The sequence below is a fragment of the Nilaparvata lugens genome, chromosome Y (genome assembly GCF_014356525.2).
Source record: "Nilaparvata lugens isolate BPH chromosome Y, ASM1435652v1, whole genome shotgun sequence".
NCBI lineage: Eukaryota > Metazoa > Arthropoda > Insecta > Hemiptera > Delphacidae > Nilaparvata > Nilaparvata lugens.
Genome location: NC_052519.1, coordinates 4210065 through 4229909, shown reverse-complemented (window position 1 = coordinate 4229909; position 19845 = coordinate 4210065). Strand labels below are relative to the sequence as shown.

The 19845-nt window shown below is 34.6% G+C and overlaps 1 protein-coding gene across 1 annotated transcript in view; it reads right to left on the bottom strand.

Annotated features, from left to right (window-relative positions):
- Window positions 1-19845, bottom strand: part of LOC120355239 — a 58949-nt gene that overhangs the window by 8397 nt on the left and 30707 nt on the right. The window contains exon 2 of the mRNA XM_039443585.1: window positions 908-1010. Within this exon, the coding sequence (XP_039299519.1) occupies window positions 908-1010 (103 nt within the window). The remainder of the gene's footprint in view (window positions 1-907; window positions 1011-19845) is intronic.

Sequence of the window (19845 nt, the reverse complement as noted above, 5' to 3'; positions counted from 1 at the left end):
TTCATCCTTCTTCCTACTATACGAATGAATATTCACATTAAAATTATTTTACCACTCAAAGTCGTTGTCACGTAAAACTTTCGCCCGTATACCGACTTTACAGGCAACCAAGCAATTTTTTTAAAGAATTTTGACTGTAACGAGATCTATCGGCAGGTCAGCAACCTCCATGGACCTGCCGAAAGATCTCGTTGTCACAGATCACTACACAGTAAGTGAATATATTAATTTTTTCAAGAAATTTGACTGCTAATCGTTCTATGTAATAACAAAGCCATAGTGCATTCGTGTGACGTCAGCAAAGGTAGGGTTCCTACACCAATAAAGATTCGTTGATTTCAGCTGATCTATATCAGCTAGGGTTTTTATTGGTGTAGGAGCCCTACCTGTGCAGACGTCACACGAATACACTATGACTTTGTTTACGGAGGTAGTGCTTCACTCCGCTCGGCTCGACTTTGCTCAGATTTTTTCTAGGGGAGACGAAGGAAGGCAAGTAGCTCTTTACCACTGACGTCTTCTGGTCAAATTGAAGTGCGTACAGACTTATGCGCCACAGACACTCGCATTTCACTATTTATCAGCTGATGCTATCTATGCTCATTGTATCTGCATGTTACTGTTTCTGTACAAATACAGAAATAGTAAGAAAACATCAGCTGATGAAAGTAAAGTAAAAAAAGCACATTAAGTTCGTGGCGCCTAAGTCTACACGCATCTTTGCAGTGTGGATCACGAACTGCTCATGTTGGCCATTCGGCGAGGCGAGCGACTCTGCATAACATAATTTTCAAGTATAAATTTAAATCCAGAAGACACATGAGATTTTAATAGATATCATCAAAGTGACACCTAAAGTTTTCACCATTAGGATTTCTAGTTTTTACAACTAAAGTCCAAAACTCACCTTATTTTAATATGGAATTGAGAAATGTCCACAGTTATAAGCTTCGTTTCAACTCTCAAAACACGTCTGATTACTTCCAACAAGAGCTTCACTGCCGTATTGCCTATAAAACGACAATAAAAACACACTTAATCATCTACTAAAAATACTGAATAAGGTATTACATCGAACACAAAACTAACATCCGAAAAGTTCAGATAAAGAAAAAGATAGTTAGAAACATATAAGAATACTGAATAAAGTTCTTCAATGTTGTTTTCCATCACAAACTTCTTACTATTATATCACTTTTTTGTTATTAAATTAAATACTAGCAGTCAAATTTATTCAAAAAAGTAATATATTCACTCACTGTGATCTGTGACAAAGAGATATTTCGGCAGGTCCTTGGAGGTTGCGGACCTGCCGAAAGATCTCGTTGTCACAGATCACAGTAAGTGAATATATTATTTTTTTAAAGAAATTTCACTGCTAATCGTTCTATGTAATAACAAAAGGTGACTAAATGAAGTATTAAACTACAGTACATTTATCGAGTATCAAAAGCCAAAAAATTCAGATAGATAAGATATTTACATATTATTGAGAATATAAAAGCAGTGCAAGTGCTAAAAATGATCATCGTTTATTTTCATTTCATTTTTTTTTTCATCCCACTGACCACCTATGAAAGGTGTATAAGGATTTGTCAATTATAATCTAAGTCGTCAATCTTTGCATTCTATAATGCAAAAAGAATTCCTCACTGGAATAAGGACAAACCTGCAACAACTCCTCCCTCACCTTAATTCTGAACTTTTTACCTGTAAGAGCTTTTATGCGTGTTGGCAATGAATTATAAAGCCGAATGCCTGCACTCTTTACCCCCCTCTCATACATACCAGTTCGATGAATGTCGTCTCTGAGGTTTTGTCTATATCTGGTATTGTATGAGTGGAACAACTCTCCTGTATTGAACCCATCTTTATTCCTATCAATAAAACAAAGAGCCTCTAAAATATATACACCTGGTAGTGGGAGAATCTTTAACTCTTTGAAATAATCTCTACAACTTGCTCTAATAGATTCACCCACCATCACTCTAACTGCCCACTTTTGAATCCTAAATATATGTATTGCATGAGTTGAATTGCCCCAAAATGTATGAAAGAAGAGAATGGAACACAGCAAAATAAACACTTCTAAGCGTTCCTGCATCCAGCAATTTCTTCACGGTTCTTAGAACAAATACTGCTGAGTTTAGTTTGCTTTTTAGCTGGTATAAATGAGGTCGCCAGGAGAGTTCAGAGTCCAGTACTACTCCAAGTACCTTTAATATTATCAACTAGATGTTCTTTGGAATTTGAAAGGAAAACATTTTTATTAGGAGTCAGATTTATTTTATTGAAATGAAGAAATTAATGTGAGATTTAAATGTGAATTTCAACATATTTTGGTTTTATAAAATTAGTTATGCTACAACTATTCTAATACAGAACAATTAAGGAAGGTTATGAAATTTTGAGCATTTAATCAATTTTAAAAATTTAAAATAAACTTTGTTGCCAATGATTTTACAAAACGTTAGACAGAAATGTGTTGGACAGATTATTGTGTTTTTTATTTAAACAAGTTATATGACAGTTTAAAAAGCATTATTCATTTATAATTAATTTCAGCTCGGTCTGTCTCAGGAGGTAGGCGATGAAAAAGTGTGTGAAATTATTCAGAAGAAAAGTGGAAAGCTTTTTCCACTAGCTGGCTGGAGGGGAGACTAGAATGCTAGCCCCACTTCTACCTGTTCAGCGTTTGTAGTCTGTCAGCCAAAACTGTTTGATCAGCTTTTAGTTTTTAAAGTTGAAAAAAAATTATTTCTCTTCTTAGGGAAGAAATTGATGTTAGGGGGTTTGTCAAACCTTCTGGTTCATGACAATAGCTATAGGAATACTTTATTATTAGATTATACTGATTATTTTTAAACGAAAATCCAAATTAGATTCTGTAATTCACCCCGAAGACTTCTGCTACTGCAAATATTGACAAGAGTAATGCAATGTATTAAAAATGTGAATAACGCTTTAACAAAAAGGCTCATAGATTTGGAGGATAGGAGTAGAAGGAATAATCTCATTTTCAAGGGACTGCATTTTGAAACAAATGAAACAAATTTCGTGGCAGTGGTGAGACGATTCTGTTTGGACTATCTACGATGTAATGATAACGTGTTTGTTAATCGTGCACATATATTAGGGAAGCCGAAAAAGAACAGTTTAATTATAGCCCATTTCCCCTGTGACGATGACATTAACTTCATAATATCAAATTCAAAAAAGCTGAAAGGAACAAACTTTTTCGTATTCAAAGACTATTCGTATGAGACTCGGAAAGGAAGAGGAAAGCTACTAGCCTTGCGGAAAGCTATTGTAAACAAAAAACCGGAGGCGAAGGTGCGGGTCGTCCACAATCGTCTACTTATCGGGGAGATGTCATTCACATGGGATATGGTGAACGACTGGCTGCAGTTCGGTGACCATAAGGGAGAAGACAAACTCAAGGAAGTACTAGGGGCTGGCACAGAAGAAATTCTAAAATCTTTCATGGATGGGAAAGGAAAATACAAACAAGGAATGGATACTGAATGAGGTGGGGCCGTCAGTCGCATAGGTAGGCCTATTCTAAATAAATGGGAGTCTGATTTTTTAGTTTATAATGTATGTGGCATAAAAGTAAAGATTATTTTCAATTTTTTGGTTTTCTAAAAAAGTTTAATTGTTTCATTTTGTTAGAGACACACGTAGATGAAGGGCAAGAAACGGAGTATAACTTTTATTTACAGGAATATACATTGGTCTGGGATTATGCTGTGAGGAGTAGTCGTTTTGGTCGAGCAAGAGGGGGAATAGTGATGGGATATAAAACGTCATTTTCACCACATTTTTCTTTCAATGATTGTCATGGTAGAACGCACATTGTAATTAAGATAAATAATGAAAGAATACGTATTTTGCCAATTATCTAAATGGTGGCTCGGATGGGGTGTGGCAAAAGGATTTTGATGCACTATGGGATTTTCTCTCAACCTCTGATTCTATGTCGAGTACTATAGTAATATATTAGTCGGGGATTGGAATGCTAGAGTAGGTTCCTTACAGAACATTCCAATCGAAGTCACAGTTGATAATAATGACTTGTCACGTATCAGAATATCAAAAGACGTTGTAACTAATTCAAGAGGAGAAAAGATCTTAAATCTCTGTGAAGTATTTAATTATATAATACTAAATGGTAGAATTAAAGGAGATAGAAACGGAGAATTTACTTTTTTAAATCAACGAGGTGCGTCTGTTATCGATTATTGTTGTATTTCATTAGATAATATTGCTTGTATAAATAGTTTTTCTGTTCTTCAAGAGCATTTCTCAGACCATTTTCCAATATGTTTTAGTTTGTATTTTGTAAAGGATGGAGTGAATGATGGAATGAATGTTATTGATGATAAAGTAGTATTACCGCTTTTACCCAAGCTAAGTTTTAGTGAATTAGATGAAGTAAATTATACCCGTAAATTGTTAGAGAAATGTAGAGATGTTGAAATATCGGATGATCCGGAGGTGGCAACTAATTATCTGAAAGATTTGATATATTCATCTGCCAGTAACAGACAGCTCACATGTAATCGGAATAAAAAGGCTATTAAACAGCAGGCATGGTTCGACCGAGACTGTGAAAGAGCTAGAAGTAAAATGTTTAGCTTACTAAAATTATTTAGAAAATTTAATAATAGCTCAATTAAAAATGATTATTCGAACTCAACAAGGGAGTATAAAAGACTGTGTAAAGAGAAGAAGAAGTCCTATTACGTGAATATTAATGATAAATTACGTGAAGTGAACAATTCTAAAGATTTCTGGAAGCTTGTAGGGAGCTTGAAGAGAAGCCGTATTAATCAAATTGTCTCTATAAAACCAGAAGAGTGGGTCGAATATTTTTCAGAATTATTTACACCTGTTAGTTTAAGTGAGCCAATCTCATATGCGCCGCCCAGTGTTGAAATAGCATCTCTAGACAAGGAGTTGGATATGAGTGAATTGAATGCCGTTCTTGCGAAAATGAAGTGTAATAAAGCGCCCGGTAAAGATAGAATTACAGCAGAATTCTATAAAAAAGCTCCCGAGATCTTTAAAACACTGTTACTAAAAGCACTTAATGATATTTACTCATGTGGCTATGTTCCGGAATCTTTTAAAAAATCTATTATTTTCCCTCTCCATAAAAAAGGTGATCCTTCCTGTGTCTCAAATTTCAGGGGAATTACATGTATGGATATAATGACAAAGATTTTCATGGGAATAATGTGCGATAGATTAGTCAAGTGGGAGCAGGAAAGGGGTATTATATAAGAGAAAATCAAGCAGGCTTCCGTCCCGGGTATTCTACTGTGGATAATATTTTTGTTCTCCATAGTGTCGTCAATTACTACTTACAAGTAAAAAAAAGAAAATTATATGCTTTCTTTATCGATTTCAAAGGAGCTTTCGATAATATAGATAGAAATGCGCTTTTCTACAGGCTCTATGAAATAGGTTTATCGAGCAAATTTATAGGAATTTTAAAACAAATGTATAGCGATGATAAGTGTGAGGTATGGTGCAACGGTTATGGAGGTCTGTCGACTGAGTTTTCAGTAAATAGCGGCGTGAAACAAGGTTGCTTGGCCTCTCCGATGCTATTTTCCTTGTTTATACATGACCTGTGTGAGCATATTGGGGGAGGTGTGTCAGTTGGAAACTTAAGACATAAATGGACTTATGTATGCAGACGATGTAGTGATTCTGGCAGATACCCCGATTTCACTGCAACAAATGATAAATAGACTTCGAGCTTTTTGCACTCAATGGAACCTGATTGTAAACATGAATAAATCTAAAGTTGTTGTTTTTAGAAAAGGGGGAAAGTTGAGGAAAAGTGAAAAATGGTTTTACGGAGAAGAGGAGGTGGAGGTTGTAAGTGAGTACAAATACATAAATAAATGAAAGCCAGCAATAGCACAGATGTATATGATATAAGTCCAAAAATGCTGAAAATGGGTTGTGATTATATTATAGATCCTTTGATAAATTTAGTGAATAGTTCAATTATTGATGGTGTTTTTCCACAGACTTTAAAATTGAGTAAAGTCTTACCTGTCCATAAAAAAGGTTGCAAATCCGACTTAAATAACTTCAGGCCGATAAATATAACCACCACTGTGTCCAAAGTTCTTGAAAGTGTTTTGAATATGCAAATAGTAAACTATTTTGAGATTAATGGTCTTTTTAGTAACTCTCAGTTTGGGTACAGAGTGGGGAGAAACACAATTAGAGCTGCTGAGGATCTCTATAAGGATTGCTTGGACTCCTTGGAGAATAAGTGCTCCACTCAGGCTAAGTTATTTGATTTGTCGAAAGCTTTTGACACGGTTTCTCACAAACTCCTACTAGATAAACTCTTATTCTATGGGTTTCAGTCCAGATCCATAAGGATGATTGAATCATATCTCAGCAATCGTTTTCAGAAAGTTGCATTCAATGGATCAGAATCTCAGTACTTGCCTGTCTCTCATGGGGTTTCTCAGGGGTCAATATTAGGTCCAATACTATTCCTAATCTACATTAATGACCTCCCAACTATAGTTGACCCTCCAGCTAAGAGTTATCTTTTTGCTGATGATCTTTGTGTGCTTCTGAGCACGCCAACAGAAGCTTCCCTGAATGCTGCTGCACAAGAGGTGACTCAGTCAATTGAGAGGTGGTGCAACTCAAACTTGCTGTGCGTGAACTCCAACAAGGTTCAAGATTTGAGATTCACTTATAATAGGAGACTGCTGGTGGTAGATGCGGAAAAGGAAGCCAAATTTCTGGGATTCACTCTGGACAACTGTTTGAATTGGTCCAGGCACATTGATAAAACCGCTGGAAAGCTTAATAGAGGAATATTTATATTAAGAAAGTTAAGGACTTGTGTCAGTGTTGATGTTCTAAAGGTAGTTTACTTTGCTCACATTCAGTCACACCTGTCTTATGGTGCTGTACTGTGGGGGTCAAAGGCATATAGCTCAAAACTATTTCGTATTCAAAGAAAGGCAATCAGGCTTATTTGTGGTCTGCCAAAACGTGCTCAATGCAAAGAGAGCTTCAAAGAATTAGAAATACTGACATTTCCCTCTATTTTTGTTCTTCAGTGTCTGACCTATGTGAGGGAGAATTTGAATGGTTTTGTTGAGCAGGGAGTATCCCATGAGCATCAGACTAGAGGCAGGAATAATTTGATCACCAGCCGCTACGAGTATTCTAGCACGCAAAAAACATTTCTATTCATTGGTGTGAAGCTTTTTAATATGCTCTCTGAACAATTTAGAGGTTTGCCAAATCTAGTTTTCAAGCAGAGGCTGAAGATATTCCTAATCAGTAACCCCATTTACACTTTCCAGGAGTTCTATGAACTGGCTAGGACTTTGTAAAATTATTAATATTATGTTGAGGTACCTACATTAAGTAAATACTGTATCAACTACTGCTACTTTTCATTTCTGTTTGTTCGTTTTTATTTGTGTGACTGCATTATATTTCAAGACCAGAATATCTTATATTTGAATATATATATATATATTTTAATATCTTTCTTTGTTTGGACATGATATTAATATATCATGATATTGTAGTTCTTTTAGAATAGTATATTTCCAATTATTGTATTGTATGTGTGATATTTGCTGTACATTGTGACGGAGGTAATGCTTCTGAAGACCTCAGAAGCGGTTACATTAAAACTTATTCTATTCTATTCTATTCTATTCTATTCTACTTGGGAGTTATTTTCGCTTCATCCTTGTCAATGAAAAAACACTTTGAGGATAGGGTAGCGACAGCAATGTTTGGTATAAACAGTGTTTGGAGGAGCTTGATTCTCAATGACTCAGCGCCGCTCTCTATCAAATGGCAGGTCTTCAATGCAGCTTCCAGATCCACCGTAACTTACGCAGCTCAAGTGTGGGGCTATATTGAGAGTGATCGAGTGGAGAAATTTCATAAAGCGATTATTCGGTCTTCCAAAAAATACTCCTGATTATGTTATCTATTTAGAATGTGAGGTTGAGCTGATGTGGATTCATCCTTTTAGACTTCACTCAGGTTACTTGATTAGAGTGCTTAGTCTGCCGGCAGAGAGATTTCCATACAAAATTGCTTATGAATTTATTGTCAAGAAGTGCGGATGGTACAAAGTATGGATTGACCTCTGTCAGCGTTATGGTATAGAATGGAGTGACAGTGTTGCCCACATGGATAGATGGGAGAGTTCTATCAACGAATTGCTGCAGAGAGTGAGTCAGAACATGTATGCGACGTGGAGAGAGCGTGCTGAACGGTCAGAGTATCATAGACTATACGCCTCTTTGCTGTTATCACTTGCAGAATCGAGCCTATCTGAATGATAACTTCAAGAGAAGTTTTATAAATATTATTTTTAGGGCCAGAGCATGTATGTTACCACTCAACTTCAGGCCAGGGAGAGAAGAGAGTAGGTTTGAGTGCAGCTTATGTAACAGTAGGGAGTTGGAAGATGTAGTTCACTTCATGGGCAGGTGCAAGATATTGCGAGGAATAAGAAAGGCATGGTTTGGCAGCTCACAAGTTAATGAAAGCACAATAATACATTATTTAAATGGGAGAGATTGGAACAGACTCGTCGGCTTTCTTAGTTCTTATATCATATTTCCATAAACGCTTCATTGTGTATATAGACTATTCGGCGACTAACCAACCCCTATAACGTAGAGCATTAGATAATATTCGATTTTTTATGAAAAGTTTTTTTTATGAAAGTAGCATATCTAAATGACTAGTACTAAATAACTTATACCGAAAGACTAGTAGATTATGCCATTAAGCCTGGGAGGAAGCTCGAACAGAAGTAGATGATCGATCTCCTATGATTCCTGCCCAAATGTTTACTGAAAACTGATGTTGTTGAAGATTAGGCATGAAGATGGCATGAGGATTCTCAGCTGCCCAAAAATGTTTGTTGTGGACGTTAACGATAGCTGTTCTTGTAAAGTGTGCCTCGTCGGTAAATAAAACGGTTGTTCAAAAATTTGGGTAAACAAGTTTTACTAAAAACCATCGGCAAATACCAGCACGGGGAATACAGTCTCGTGGCAATAGAGTATGAAATTTCTGGAGGTGGTATGGATGTAATTTTTGCTCTTATAGTATCCTCCAAATAATAGACTGATTGACATTAAACTGCACTGACAATTCTCTTGTGCTCTTCTCTGGATGTTCATAAATTTCATTAAGAACTTGTTCTTCTAACTCAACAGTCATAGTAGACCGGGGTCTGCCTGCATAAATGTGCTCTTTGGATATCAAAGAATCTGTTTCAGACTGATGTTGATGAATAGTGGCAAAAAACTTTGAAATTGGACATACTCGGTTCGGAAAGTTCTCTTGATACAAACGTCTTGCTTCAGTACTATTACAGTAGTGTCCCATTCTATTCATTAAATGCATGTCAGCTAATTCGGAGTATGAATAATGTCTAAAATTACCTGCCATTTTTTAAAAAGTTAACACTCAACACAAAAACAAAGTGAAATGGTTACAAATAACTGGTTAATAGATTAAACAAAAAACACAGCGCGGTTACAGTAGGCCTAACTTACAGTTTGTTTTTTTGTTCAACAGTGAGATAAAATATTTCTGAAAATAATTTTCAGCTGATAATTTCTTTCAAATATTTTCTTATTTAAAACAAAATAAATAGCTGTTTTGGAACAGCTGTGATTGAAATCCATGTTTTATTTGCAATCAGCTTCAACCTATGAGTTATTAATTCTCTCCTCATAAAACAGCAAATTTTTGTGGTGTAATGTACTACATAAAAATACATTTTATTCAACTTCTATTTAAATTTAGTTTACACAGCTTACATAATTCTTTTCAGGATTAAATTCTCTACAATTTTCATTGCAAAAAATTATTTGTTTACTGGTCATTAAAGAAAGTTATTGGGCATCAAACGTAGAAGTCTGTGCTTTTCTACTTAGATTATTTGCATATTTCAACTTTTTTCTCAAAAACTACTCAAACTACAGCTTCCAGACTAGTTTTATTCAATTTTTCAGATATTTTCCCATATGAATCCAGCATAAGGTTTTCAAAAACTAGTCCCCAAACAATTCAGCATCGGTGTATTCCACCAGAGGAACTGAATTCCGGGCGAAATCTTTCACTCTGTATAGCTCGCTAATGAAGCGTTTATGGATATATGTTTATAAGAACTTTTTTTCTTATTTTACCTCTACTATCACGTATCAAATTATTTTACCATAATTATGAATCACCCTATATATATATATATATATATATATTATATATATATATATATATATATATATATAATGATCTTACTTCGCACATATTACTTGAAATGAATAATTGACGAAAGATTTTCATTTACTTTAGAAAATCGATTTTAATGTCAATTATAATATAAACCTCAATAAATCTTAAACTGTACAAATATGAACATTCAATCATTCTCTCATCAGCTCTGCCATTAGTTTGATAAACAACATTAGTAAATTATTAACAAGTCATATGGTTCATATGATTAGAAAGAAGAAGCGTGAATGTAGAGCAACCAGCTTCTTACATCTCCCCCCCATTGAACGAGAAACTTCCTCGAAGGTGTCAATTTGCTTGAGTGACAGATGATTGGTTCACTCCCATTGATTCCGCAGGCCACTTCATACATTGAGTTTGATATTGATTCTTCTTATAATGGGGAACGGTCCACTTCTAACTTCATCTAATTTATTTCTATTCAACTTGTTCCCTTTTTCTATATACACTAGTTCTTTTTCCTTGAAACAATATATTCTTCTGTTCTTATCACATCTCAGTTTGTTCCGTTTGTGGTTTAAATTGGAATTTTTTATTGCTTCTTCTCTGTCTATTTGTAAGTTTCGTTTTTTTCTCAGTTGTGATGGTATTATTTCCAAATCCTCTCCCAATAGCAGATATCTTGGTGTAAATTTAGTAGTGCTATGGATTGTCTTGTTGTATTCTGATGTGCAACTTTCCGCTATTTTCGACCACGTCTGCGTTCTTCCTTCTGGACTATTCACTTTGCATCTAATACGATTCACCAATGTCTGGTTTAGCCGCTCATTAAGACCATTTGATTGTGGGCAATCTACCGATGTGAACACCATTGTAACACCTTTTTCGAGTAGGTAATCTCTAAACTTTTTTGATTTGATAGACGCATATTGATCAGCTAATAGGATCTTGACAGAATGGTTTTGTAAGATAGGATCTAGCAAACGAATGTATTCTTTAGTAGTTTGACCGCTAGAGCTTGAAGTGAATGCATATCTAGAGAAGTGATCGACCAATATGTGTAGGTATCGTTTTGTTGAGTTGTTTCCACCAAACCCTCCAACAGTATCTATCGACATGATCTCATATGGTTCACTAGCTGGACCCAATTGTGAAAGTAATCCTATTGAACGACCTCTTCTTGTTTTATTCTTCTTACATATATGACACGAATCACCATTTCATCCATGTTGGAAAAGTAGTAATGTGGACGTATGTGTAATAGTGTGTGGTGAGTTCCGATATGTCCTAGTTGAAAATGAATTTTCTCAATCAATTCTTTACCCTTTTCTTGAGAAAGGAAGATTCTTTTGTTTCCTTTCATACATTTGTAGAATATTTCCTCTTTATATTCAACATTCCTATTATTCATTATTGCTTCTTTGTTTTTTTCTTGATCGTCTTTTATTTCTTGTATAGATATCAAATTCACAACTGTTAAAATGTCTTCATTTCCTTCAAAGTGCTCTAAAACTGGATTTCTTGATAAAGTATCTGCTTCAACATTTCCTTTTCCTGGGCTATATATCAATGTGAAATCATATTGCGATAGGTAGTATACAAGATCTCCCAATTCTTCATCGGTTCGTGCTTTCACTCTGAGATTCTCCAATGGTTTGTGGTCTGTGATCACTGTAAACTTCCGTCCTATCAACCAATATTGCCAATACATAATTGTCTCTTTTATAGCCATACATTCCAGATAAATAGCTTTTTTCTTCTTTTGAGCAGGGCTCATTTTTTTTGAAAAATATGCTACTGGATGAAGCTCATTATTTTCTTTTGGTTGTTTCAGTACAGCTCCAAATCCCTCTCCACTGGCATCGGTGAAAATGAATACTGGTTTTTCATAATCATAAATTTGTAATACGGGACTAGAACATAAGTATTTCTTCACGTTTTGGAAAGCTTTATCACATGTCTCTGACCAGATAAAAGGTATGTCCTTCCTCAGTAAATTGTGTAAAGGTTCTAGAACTTTCACTGCATTCTCTATGTATTTATAATAGAAATTTATTTTCCCCAAAAACTGGCGTACATTCTTCTTGGTTTTCGGTTGTTTGTCTCTTTTCAATTGCTTTGAGATTGTCAGTGAGTGGACGGACTGAGTTATTTTCAATTATGTGTCCCAAATATTTAATTGAACTCCTTGCAAAGTTACATTTTTCCAATTTCAGCTTGAACCCTTCTTTATAAACCGCATCAAGTACGAGGTTTATATGTTTCAAGTGTTCCTCAAATGTCTTTGAAAATATTAAAATATCATCAATGTAGCAAGTACAAAAATCAGTCAACTTATTTTTTTGTAAAGTGTTACCCAATATTCTTTGAAAAATTGCAGGCGCGGTCTTCAAACCAAATGGTATCCGTAACCATTGATAATGGCCTTCGTGGGTCACAAATGCAGTTTTCATTCTGTCTTCTTTTTTTATTGGTATTGTCCAGAATGCTGAATTAACATCAAGTACTGTGTACCATTTACAATTACCAGCCTTCACTGTTATATCTTCTATTCTTGGGAATGGTTGTGGCTCTGGTATTACAATTTTGTTCAGTTCCCGGAAGTCAATACATAGCCGTGATTTTTTTTTCTTCTCGTTTGAAGGCAAGTGTAACAGGAGATGCAAATGGTGAAGTTGAATATTCAATCAATCCTGCCTCTAAAAGTTTTGAAATTTGTTGTTCTATTTCTTTTTTATCTGGGATACACGTTCTGTATGGCTTCTTAAAAATATATCTATCTTCTGAAAGTTTGATTTCTGCCTCTGCATGTTTTACCTCACCTACATCATATTTGTGTTTTGCAAATAGTGATTCATAACCTTCAATCAGCCTTGTTATTGTTTGTCTCTTTTCAGTATCAAGATAATTCAGATTGCTTTCCATATTTACAGAGAAGACAGATGACTCATAATTCAATCTTTCAACATCTGTTTTGTCATCAACCTTCTGTAAAATTTCTAAATTTTCATTCTGTATCAATTTGAACTTTTTTATTGCATCCAATCCAAGAAGTAAGTCATAAGAGAAATTATTGTTCTTCACAACATATACATCTAATATTTCTTCGATTTTATTGATTTTCATTGGAATTTTGGCCCGGCGATTTGTAAAATTCACACCACTAATAGTTCGAAAAAGGTTATGGTCGTTCATAAGTTTTGTCTTCAGCTCATCAACAATTTTCTGATTTATTAGAGTGATATTTGAGCCACTGTCATAAACCCCTTTTACAATCTTCTTTTTATCAACTAGTACATTAACTGTAATCAATGGAATGAACTTACACGCCGGCTTATTCAGTTTTTTGAGTTATCAACATCGACTGTATTTTCCTCACAGGTTGTGAAATTCACTGTTTTATTTCTATTCCTACAGATCTCTGCAGGATGAAAGCGATTTGGTTTTCCCAAGGCTGTACATACAGAACAAGGAGTCTTCTTTCTTCTTATCTCTTCCATCTTTGTTGAGTCTTTTTTCTGGCTATTTATATGACTATGTCCGTTTGAGTTTGTGAATGAATCATATTTTTGAATCTCATTCATCAGATCTTCTGTGGTCTCGATATTTTCCTTATCTAATCTATTCTGAATATGAACTGGTAGTCCCACAACAATATGTGAGATTCTAGATTCATCTGTCATAGTTCTCTCACATTCAAGCAATAATCGTTCCTTCTTCAAAGCATAATCAAGCATAGATCCAAAATTTTCAATTTATTTGAATGAATATGCATATCTCACATTTGACCAGCCTTTATAAGAAAAAGTTTGAAAAATGTTTTTGACCACAAATTCCAATTTTTCAATCCTAATTTATATTTGTTGGAAGTATACCAATCTTCAGAACTCCCTTCTAAAAATAGTCTTAAACATGTTATTTTTTCTTCATCGTTGTGGATATTGTAACGGATACATTCTTTCTCAAAATCTTCCAGCCAGAATTTTGCATTTTGTCCAATTTTCCCCGAGAATTTTTCCAAAACAAATTTCCTATCAATATCAATATCAATTGAAAATTCACTCTTACCTTTTTTCGGCATGTTGAACAAGAAAATCGATTTATAATGATCTTACTTCGCACATATTACTTGAAATGAATAATTGACGAAAGATTTTCATTTACTTTGGAAAATCGATTTTAATGTCAATTATAATATAAACCTCAATAAATCTTAAACTGTACAAATATGAACATTCAATCATTCTCTCATCAGCTCTGCTATTAGTTTGATAAACAACATTAGTAAATTATTAACAAGTCATATGGTTCATATGATTAGAAAGAAGAAGCGTGAATGTAGAGCAACCAGCTTCTTACATATATATATATATATATATATATATATATATTATATATATATATATATATATATATATATATATATATAGACTGTTATTATATAGACTGTTATATGATATATAGTATATTGTACAGTTTGATATACTTACAAATAAGGGTTCTTTCCTCCACCCCTTCTCTCTAACTCAGTCGTTCTTTTTTCTTTTTTTCTAATTTATTTTTTGTTTATTTATTAATTAATTTATTCATTATACTACATCAGGAATGAATGGATGAATGAATGAGTTGAGAGTCCAGTTGTTTTTACACTAGTAATAGTGTGCTTAGTTTGGGTGAAACTGTTTTTCACTAAACTGATAGATAAGATTAATCTACTTATTCACGGTTGGTGTATTATCACGGTAGCCTGATCAAACTGAAGTTATCAATTATTGTAGGAAGCTTTAGAACAGAAAGATAAAAGTGGGCAGCTGCAATTATTACTATCAACTCGACTGACGGCCTCGGCCATGTCTATGATGATTGTTTTTCAAATTATTAAGATTCTTTCGAGCAATGTCAACATACTATATTTTTTCTCATTCTTTGTACATGTTTTTATTACTTTCCTTGCCCTATTACCATAGGTAAGGAAAGTATTGCTTTCCAAAAAAATCTGGTGTGGTACACTCACACTACTTTCCTTGCTCATTGATCTATAAGCCTCATTCTTAAACGAGGATAATCTAGGGGAATAACATCATGCCGATTGGCGGCATAATAATTTTATTAAAACTACGATTATACTATTGTTATCGTTTTCAGAGTACATTTTCCTTTGTTTGAATTATGAAATTTAAGGATTTTTTAAAAGTTGTCAAAACAGCTGTTCTACAAATAAAATATCGACGTGTGTTCTTTTGAATAAACTGCTCTACCCACCTACCTCAAGCACGAGAAGGAGGTTACAAAGTAAATTTCTCAAGAATGGGGTGGACCCCCTGTTAGTTTCTCAGGAAGGAAACTCATGCTAGTTTATAGAGCTGATATATAACTATACAGGGTATGAATTTGAAAAAAATTGGTCAAGTCATTTTTGAGAAAATCATGTTTTTATTCTGCGATTATCCGCCATTTTTCTCAAGAATATTACGGAGCTCCTGCAATTTTCCAAGAAATGAGACTCATGTCAGTTGATAGGGCTTATAGATAGCTATCCATGGTATAAATTTGAAGAAAATCGTTAGAGCCGTTTTCGAGAAAACCGTGAAAAACATGGTTTTTTAGTAATTATCCGCCATTTTTTCCGCCATCTTGAATTGAATTTTATTGAATTTCTTATTGTCGGGTCCTCATGGTATAAGGACGTTAAGTTTAAAATTTCAAGTCAATCGGTTGATTAGGAATGGAGTTATCGTGTTCACAGACATACACACATACACACACACACACACATACACAGACATACACGCACACACACACATACACACACACACACACACACACACACACACACACACACACACACACACACACACACACACAGACCAACACTCAAAAATCATGTTTTTGGACTCAGGGGACCTTGAAACGTATAGAAAACTTGAAATTTGGGTACCTTAATTTTTCTTGGAAAGCAATACTTTCCTTACCTATGGTAGTAGGGCAAGGAAAGTAAAAAATTAAGGTACCCTAATTTCATGTTTTCTATACGATTCAAGATCCCCTGAGTCCAAAAACATGATTTTTGGATGTTGGTCTGTGTGTGTGTGTGTGGTGTGTGTGTGTGTGTGGTGTGTGTGTGTGTGTGTGTGTGTGTTTATGTGTGTGTGTGTGTGTGTGTGTGTGTGTGTGTGTGTGTGTGTGTGTGTGTGTGTATGTGTGTATGTCTGTGAACACGATAACTCCATTCCTAATTAACCGATTAAGTTGAAATTTTAAACTTAAGGTCCTTATACCATGAGGATCCGACATTAATAAATTCAATAAAATTCAATTCAAGATGGCTGAAAAATGGCGGATAATAACTAAAAAACCATGTTTTTCACGTTTTTCTCGAAAACGGCTCTAACGATTTTCTTCAAATTCAAACCATGGATAGCTATTTATAAACCCCATCACATATCCCGCTAGACCTTTCCAGTTTTTACCATTTAAATACTCTTGGACCATTTCATCCGTTATCACCGAGCTTCCAAACCATTTTACTCGGTACTCTGATAGCACCTTACATTTTCCTATAAAATGATAAATGTCTTCAATTTCTTGACTATTACATAGTGAACAAATATAGCTGTTTTCCCCCCCATCTACTCTAAAATTCAAGGGTAATAATTATCCTCTCGCTCTGAAAATTATGCTAATCATCCTTCTTTTATTTGAGTCGTTTAAATAATCTTTCATAACTGCGTTATTGGTTCTTAACGTATAATATATTTGATGAAACTGAGAATTTGAAGCTTTCTCCCACCAAGTTCCCAGTACATTACGGCGAATTTTATCAATTATATTGTCGCACGTCATCCCCCACCGATCTGGCTGAGTTGTAGGGTCACCCATCCCTCATTAAATTGATTAAATAATTGTTTCCATTCACTACACCAGCCACTATTACTCTGTACCACTAAGCTTGTTAATATTTTAGGGTATCTATGGTCAGGTAATGCAAGTGCTTTTAATATGTATTTGAAATGCATTTTTAGGGTCTGTAGCCACATAATATCCCTCCCGCTTTCTAAATATAGAATATAGTTGGGCGTATTCTGCGGTAACCCGAACATTCGTTTCATGAAAAATCTATTGAAACATTCTACATCCTCCCTACGTTAATACCCCTACACCTGACCAGCATACGTGATAGTTGTTCTACTCACTGTCTCAAAAACTTGCCATTTAGTGGATAACGGTACATCTTCGCTGCCTATAAACTTCCGCCATAAACTATTAATACCGTATCTTGCTGATGTTAGCTTACTTGAAAAATCTTTGCTGAGGGACAAAGTGGGAGTGAACGTAACCCCTAGATATTTATACTCATTTACAATTTGAATGGGATCCTCACCATAATACCATTTTTCATTTCGACTTAATCTACCTCCTTTCCTAAAAACCATAATCTTAGATTTATCTTTGTTTAATACTGAGTTCCATCGAAAACAGTACTGTTGCAGACTATTTATCATACTTTGTAACTCCCTTATATTATCAGAAAATATCACTAAATCATCTGCATAAAGAAGGGAATTGATTTTAGAGTTCCCCACCCTCAATCCTCCACCTACACATTCACAAATATCATGCGTGAAAATCGAGAACAAAATTGGAGAGAGTAGGCAGCCCTGTTTTAATCCGCTCTCAAATCTAATACTCCTTGTTAACCCGTTTTCACACCATACAGAGGAGGACGCGTTTCTATATAAAGATCTAATCATTCCTACGAATTTACTGGAGATTCCTATCTCAAGAAGTCTATAGAACAGTGCTTCTCTGTCTATAAAGTCATAAGCAGCTTGGAAGTCAATGAAAAAACAGTATATTTTTTTTACGCTGTACAGTAGTGAAATATTTTATCAAGCTATGCAGGACAAAAATGTTATCTACGGCAGAATACCCTACTCTAAAACCCGCCTGATTCTCGGAGATAATTTTTCTCATTCTAACCCAATCCTCCAATCTTTTTAATAGTATTCCTACAAATACTTTATAAACGGAATTTGTGAACGATATGTCTCTATAGTCATTAGGATTCTTGGTGTCGCCTTCTTTATGTAAGGGAAATATTATTGATTTATTAAAAGACTCAGGGGACGTACACTCATCATAAGTTCTGTTGAAAAATACATACATCCTTGAATAAATACATATATACTTGAATTCTAATGGTGCTTTTTTGTAAAATTCAGGAGGGATCCTATCCTCTCCTGGCGCTTTTCCGTTTTTAAGCCTTTTCAGGGATATATCTATCTCATCATAACTAGTTATCCTATCAAGCGCATCACTATTGGTAAGTGGTTCAGCATACATTATTGGTCCACTTGATCTTTCAGGTGTGTATAACCGTTTAAAATGATACATTCACTCATCTGCACTAATATTAGGATTTTTTTTGACTGAATTCCTTTCAGTTTGCGTACTATCTCCCAAAACATTTTAGAATCTTTAACAGTAGCATAGTCTATGTAGGAAATGGAAGCAAATAATATATTATGCATTTGATCAAAAAATGACAAAATATATTCTTTTTGAATTTATTTCTGAACTACAAAAATCGGACTTCAAAGTTGTTAGTGTAGTGAATGACATGGGCGGAGGGAACCAAAGTCTATGGAATTCATTGAATGTGACAATTGCAAAATCATTCTTCAATCACCCATCAATCACCTCTCATCATATATTGGTATTTAATGATGTTTTACATCTCCTGAAATTGCTCAGGAACAACTTCCTTGATCATGGAATAAAATTTCCCAAAGGTCAAGTGTTGGAGAAAAATAATATCAAGAGCATCAATTACATATCTCGCAACATATTTCAGGGCTTCTTCTTCTTGTGTGTTCAACAAGGTACCTTCATAATTTTATTCAAAACTGCAGCTTAAATGTTTGCCTTCATCGTATCTAGTTTCTTCTTCTGCTTCTTGGAAAGGAATTTTTAAAGCATTGTACTAGTCAGAAAATTTTATCCATCTTCTTCTACATCACTTCCAGTGGAAATATGATATTATTTTTCTCCAACACTTGACCTTTGGGAAAATTTATTCCATGATCAAGGAAGTTGTTCCTGAGCAATTTCAGGAGATGTAAAACATCATTAAATACCAATATATGATGAGAGGTGATTGATGGGTGATTGAAGAATGATTTTGCAATTGTCACATTCAATGAATTCCATAGACTTTGGTTCCCTCCGCCCATGTCATTCACTACACTAACAACTTTGAAGTCCGATTTTTGTAGTTCAGAAATAAATTCAATTGATTGGTGACGAATGATATTGTATTTAATTTGATATTATTTTGTATTGTTTTTTGAAGTGAAAAATAAATTCTTTATCTATCTATCTATCCTACATAGACTCCTTGCCATCACAACCTGAACTTTTGAGTGTGGTTAAAGAATTTGGTCTTCTCTTTTGTCATACACTACACGTGAATCTATACTCATCTCATCAAAGCTCAAGATAGTCAATTTCTCGATTGTCTCCTTAGCTTTCAATTTTGCTGTCATGAATGTGAGAACTTCATTTAGAAGTCCTGGA